This window comes from Cebus imitator, unplaced genomic scaffold, assembly GCF_001604975.1.
Source record: "Cebus imitator isolate Cc_AM_T3 unplaced genomic scaffold, Cebus_imitator-1.0 Scaffold31, whole genome shotgun sequence".
Classification (NCBI taxonomy): Eukaryota; Metazoa; Chordata; class Mammalia; order Primates; family Cebidae; genus Cebus; species Cebus imitator.
The window spans coordinates 4,172,618-4,178,617 of NW_016107346.1; the positions used below are offsets into that span (position 1 = coordinate 4,172,618).

At 31.1% G+C, this 6,000-nt stretch overlaps 1 protein-coding gene across 2 annotated transcripts in view; it reads right to left on the reverse strand.

Annotated features, from left to right (window-relative positions):
* PLCB1 (phospholipase C beta 1) overlaps window positions 1–6,000 on the reverse strand; it is a 731,248-nt gene that overhangs the window by 152,212 nt on the left and 573,036 nt on the right. For both annotated transcript variants that reach the window (XM_017523921.2, XM_017523922.2), the window contains exon 18: window positions 4,040–4,164. In XM_017523921.2, the coding sequence (XP_017379410.1) occupies window positions 4,040–4,164 (125 nt within the window). The remainder of the gene's footprint in view (window positions 1–4,039; window positions 4,165–6,000) is intronic.

Below are 6,000 nucleotides of genomic sequence, written 5' to 3' on the forward strand. Positions count from 1 at the left end.
TAGAAATGTAGAAAACACAGATAAGAAAAAAAAATTGACTGGGTGCAGTGGCTCATGCCTCTAATCTCAACAATTTGGGAGGCCAAGATGGGCAGATCACCTGAGGTTGGGAGTTTGAGACCAGCCTGACCAACATGGAGAAACCCTGTCTCTACTAAAAATACAAAATTAACTGGGCATGGTGGCATATGCTTGTAATCCCAGTTACTCGGGAGGCTGAGGCAGGCCAATCACTTGAACCCGGGAGGCAGAGGTTGTGGTGAGCTGAGATTGTGCTGTTGTACTCCAGCCTGGGCAACAGGAGTGAAACTCCATCTTAAAAAAAAAAAAAAAATTTACCTGTAATCCCCAAATCCAGAAATAATCACTGTCAACAGGTGGGTGTACAGTCTGCTTTTCCACTTCAAATATATTTTTGGCATACAGTATGTTGATTTCATTTAATATTTATCTGCCTTAATTATAAAAGCTGTCTGAAATTCCTTTGATTAAATATATTAGAATAATATGTATTATATACATATATAATACATAATATACTAAATATTCTAACATATCTAATATATAATAAATATATTATTCTAGTTTATCTAATATATAATAAATATATTATTCTAGTTTATCTAATATATATTAAATATATTATTCTAATATATAAGCATATATTAGAATAATATATTTAACCAGTCCCCTTTTGGAACACATATATGTTCCTTCTAATTTTTCACCCTAACTTATAATGTTTTGATAAACATCATTGTGGTAAAATCTTTGAAAACATCATCAGTGATTTTCTTATGAGTGGAATTTCTGGGACAAATGATGTCCACATTGGAAAAGATTTCTTTGATGCCTTGCTAAAATGCCCTTCAGAAAGCTTAAACCAACTTATACTCTCAAGCCTTGTTTTTTAGAATGGACTTTTCTTCAAACCTCATTAAAAGAGGATTCTATAATGCCTTTTCTTGCTTTTTAATTTGCACAAAAAAATTCTTTTTTAAAATTTGGACTTCTGTGATTACTTACAATGAATATCTAATTATACATGGACTCTTTTCCAGTGGACAAAGGTTACTGGTCAAAATTTTCCTCAGACTCAGTCAGTACATCAAATGAATATTCACACATATTGCAACTGATAGGATGAAAAAATACATATTAAAATTGTAAAGAATCTGGCAGGTTGTCAACTGTTCCAGATTATCTGTGTCATGACTCGTCTCTATTTATGTGGCTAATAAAGAGGTGATGATATAATTATTGTAAAGTCTCATGTAACAAATCATTTTCAGAGCAGAGAAAATAAGTGAAATTTTCTCTTATTAAACTATTATTTTATAAACATAACTATGAAACCAAAGTTGGACTCAATTTCAAGAAAAATAATGGACACTTGAAAAAAATTGGCTTCAAAAGCCTAAAAATTACATTAGCAAGTAATATGTTCTAAAAATAATACACAACAAATAAATAGAGCTTATCGTGGGAACAAAAGGATAATTGCATATTAGGAGATAAGATCTATTAAGATAACACCACATTTATGCCTGAAAGATGAACATAAGATCATCCCAACGAATGTCCAAGAGATATTTAATAACATTCAATACAAACTTCTAAAACAGTCAAATAGGACTCGTGTCCTTTAGTGTGTTGAAGAATATCTGACTCAAAGTCACAGCCAATATCCAGCTTGATGATATCACAACCGTATAATTTATGTTGGGATCAGGATAAAGAGAAAGATGCCCACTCTTCACTTAGATAGAAAAAGTAAGACCTGGTGTTTGATAGATAAGGAAGTGACTGTAGTTAACATTAATAGTTTGTACATTAAAAAATAGCTAGAAGAAAACAATCTGATTGTTTCTAATATAAAGACAAATATTTCAGGGGATAGATATACCAATAATTCTGATTTGATTCTATGACATATCAAATTATCATATGTACTGCAAACATTTGTACAGCTATTATGTATCAATAAAAATAAATTAATTGATTTTAAAAAAGAAAAGCCATAAATATCTTGCAAATCACTGTTAATTGTGGCTTAAAGCTTGATAGATACTTAATAAAAGGCATAATGTTGAACTTCCTCCTGAAAAAAAAAAAAAAAAAGAAAGACGCCCACTTGGAACCCTCATTTAAGATCCTAGAATGGTCCGTACAAAGCAATAAATAAGATAGGTGGAGAAATTAGTTATGATTAAATTACTGTCTTTGTGTGACTAAAAATTCTAATCTACTTGCAAAAAATAGGCTATTGTAAGAGTTTAGAAAGATGATCATTTGTAAAATACATATATAAAATAAATATACAAATATACATATCCAGAAACAATCTGTTAAAAATATAATATAAATAAAAAGAAAGATTCAATCTAAGACAACAAGACCTGTAATGAAGATGAGTGATTTTGCTGAGGGGCCTAACATAAAAATTTGTAAAGTAAAGAGAAAAGCATTTTTCTCATGACAGAAAAACTAAAAGTTAAAAAGGTGTCAGTTTTTGTCAGATAAATTTATAAATTTAATATGATTAAAAAATAGTTTTCTTTTTTTAGTGGTTAAGGGAAACATAATATGATTAAATTAAGTATATTTGAAATAATTTCACTGGCAATGGCCAAAAAGGAACTATAAATTAATAGTAGTAAAGGAGAATCATCACTTACAGGTATTAATCCATATTATCAAATAGAGTAAAAACAGTGAGTTATTGCATCCAGGAAGGCAGACAAATTTATTAATGGAAAAGGTATAAAGTGAAAAAAATAGATCTCAATTAACAACAACAACAACAACAACAACAACAAAAAAAGGCTGTATCTATTAACCTGTAATTCCAGTTCAGTGGGATGACTGTTTAGGTTGAAAAAAAAATTGCTCTCACTGAGATTATGTATCAAAATTAAATTTTGATGGATGAAAGGTTAAATAAAAAAGAAACCATGAGAGAAATGGGACCATAGGGCTCTCATCCTGGGTGGGGAGGCTGTAATCATACAAGTAAACCAAGAACTTTAATTAAACATTAATCAGCCTGAGCTCATCCAATGAATTTGTCTCTGTTTCGCAAAAGACAATATACCCTTAAAATAAAAGGGCTGTTATAAATCAACAAGAAAATTGACAATAGTCCTGAGTTTGTAATTCATAAAAGTAGAAATACAAAAACAAACAAAAAATTTATGTTTAAACACTTTAAACATAAAGTATGTTTAAAGAAACATACTTTAAAAAGTTCAACCTCAATAATAATTCAGGAAATGAATTTAAAATAACAGTGAAATAACATTTTTGTCTGAAGTTTAATTATTATTATTTAATGATAATACTTAACCAAGATCTCAAATGAGAGAGACTACCTCATAACAAACATTACCAATAGCAGGGTGACATAGCACATTTTTTACAGACAATTTGGTAATATTAAAAAAGGTGCTTAAAATATTCATATCTTTTAACATTAGTAATTATTAAAAAAAAAAACAACTTTTCCAAAAGAAATTTAATGGCTAGAAATAAGTTTTTAGTGAATTGTGAAATATGCTTAAACTTAAACTCACTTAAGTGAGTTTATATATGTACATATGAATATATATGTATTTATTTTAAATGAGGATTTACATAAAAATCATTTATATGTAGAAAAAAAAGACATAGATTACAAAGCTAAAAGTCAACACTGTGGAATCTCTGAGTTGGTAGCATTCCTGGCTGTTTGTTTTTAAAATACTTATTAAATTTTCTATTGTTTTCAAAATAAATATGTATTATTTTTAAAAGTCTAAAAATTTTTGTTTGAAAAATAATGCAAAACCTGTAGAAATAAAGATCCATTTATGGAATAATTGAAGAAAATATCTCGATTTTCAAAGTTCACTTTTATTTTTGCACTGATATTTCCTTCATTGAAATTTGCTTTATTTTTTCAATCAAGTCTGGCAATTTTGTCTCCCCATTTATGTGGGAATGGTTTTGGGACACTTGGCAATGTGACTTCATAACAGAATGGGAGCAGGAATGTACTTACCCATTGTCTGGAAATTAAGTGCCACCATCTGACAACCTGCATTCCAGAAGAGCTGAGGCATATAGTTGGATGAATCCACACGTGTTCCTTTTGGATATATCCTGCTAAGCTGCATTTTGTTATATCTGGACCATCATGTTAAGTAGTGAATACAATTATAAAAATATTTACTCAATAGTAGTAACTGAGAAGCTACCTTCCATCTTTCTCCATTTGGAAAAGGAAGTAAATATTGATGATTTATTTCATTGGGCTAATTTGGGATATTTAGTGTTAATTTAATCAAAGAAATTAAATAGTTTGTTTCATTTTATTTTAATTCATGCATAACAGCAAACATTTTTGTTGCCATATTAAATATGCAAAAAGCTTTCTAAACTAACAGAATAAGTATGCTCTTATCACATAAGCATAGCATCAGCTTCGCAGAGCCTTGTGGGTAAAAGTCAATGAGGTAGCAAAAGTGGCTGAGCTAAAGTCAACATGATTTTTGTGGAGAGTATTAAGAACAGACTTCATGACTAAGGACACACAAGGAGGCTGCAATGTGTTAAATCATTTGAAAGGATGATATTGTGTTTGGGAGAAGTAGATAATATGCACTGTATAGCTATTTTTGAAATGCTGTCTGCTCATTTTATTAACCTTCTCTGGGAACGCTATTTGCCAAGACTGTGTTACTCTTTATAACTGATAACAAGGTCAGTGTAGCATGGAAGTTTCTGATCTTGCTTCACGTTTTGGTTTCTATCATCATCAGTTTTCCATCTTAAGAATCTTGTAGTTTTGGATGATACAATGTCTTTAAAACACTATTTCCTATCACCAAGTTAGGTAAAGGTTGGTTAGGGTTCTGAGCTAGACAAAATGAAATTGAATCTCAACTCTCAAACCTGCTAGCCGAATAATCTTGGACAAGTTATTTTGTTTTTCTGTGCCTCGGTTTCCTCATCTATAAAATAGATTTAACAATTCCTATATCATAGGACTATTGTGAAGATTAAATGAGATAAGACAAGATCTGTCACACAGTCTATAATGAATACTAATGATGATAATTTTGTAGTAGAACTTTATTTATAGAGTCAACATTTCTTTCTTTTTCCATTGATAAGTTTTAAAGGTTAACTTTATTCTAGGACTTACTACATGAAATTGAGCACTTTGTGATATTTAGTGTTAATTTTATGAAATAAATTTAATAGCCTGGTTTACTTTTAGTTCATGGATAATAGCAAAAATTTTTTTGTCAGTAATATCAATAAAGCCATTCTTAGCAATGTATATTATATTTATAATATCATCCCTACTATCTGGACATATAGTACATATAAGTATGTGAGATGCCAAGTAAGGTATATATTTCTTTACATATTATCTTACATATGTGTGAAGTATGCACACTCATGTTACATATGTTGTACCTCATCCAAAGAGCAAACCATAAAGCTGGTATCATTATTTATGTTTTACAGACAAGGAGAGTCAGGATTAAGCAAATTGCCGAAGGACACAGAGCTTGGTGGTATGAAGGCAACCTTGAAATCTAGGCTTCCTATATTCCAAGACCAGTTTTTTATTCCATAGGCCACACTACCCCACCCAGCATTGTGTATGAGATCTGAAATTATTTGTCCCTCCAGGCTATATACTTAAGCCATTTTATGCATCTTTCTCCTAAAAAACGATGAGTTTGTGTCCTTTGTAGGGACCTAGATGAACCTGGAAATCATCATTCTCAGCAAACTGACACAAGAACAGAAAATCAAACACCCCACATTCTCATTCACTGGCGGGTGTTGAACAATGAGAACACATGGACACAGGGAGGGGAGCACCACACACTGAGGTCTGTTGTGGGGAGTAGGGGAGGAACAGCAGGGGGTGGGGAGTTGGGGAGGGATAACATGGGGAGAAATGCCAGATATAGGTGATGGGGAGGAAGGCAGCAAACCACATTG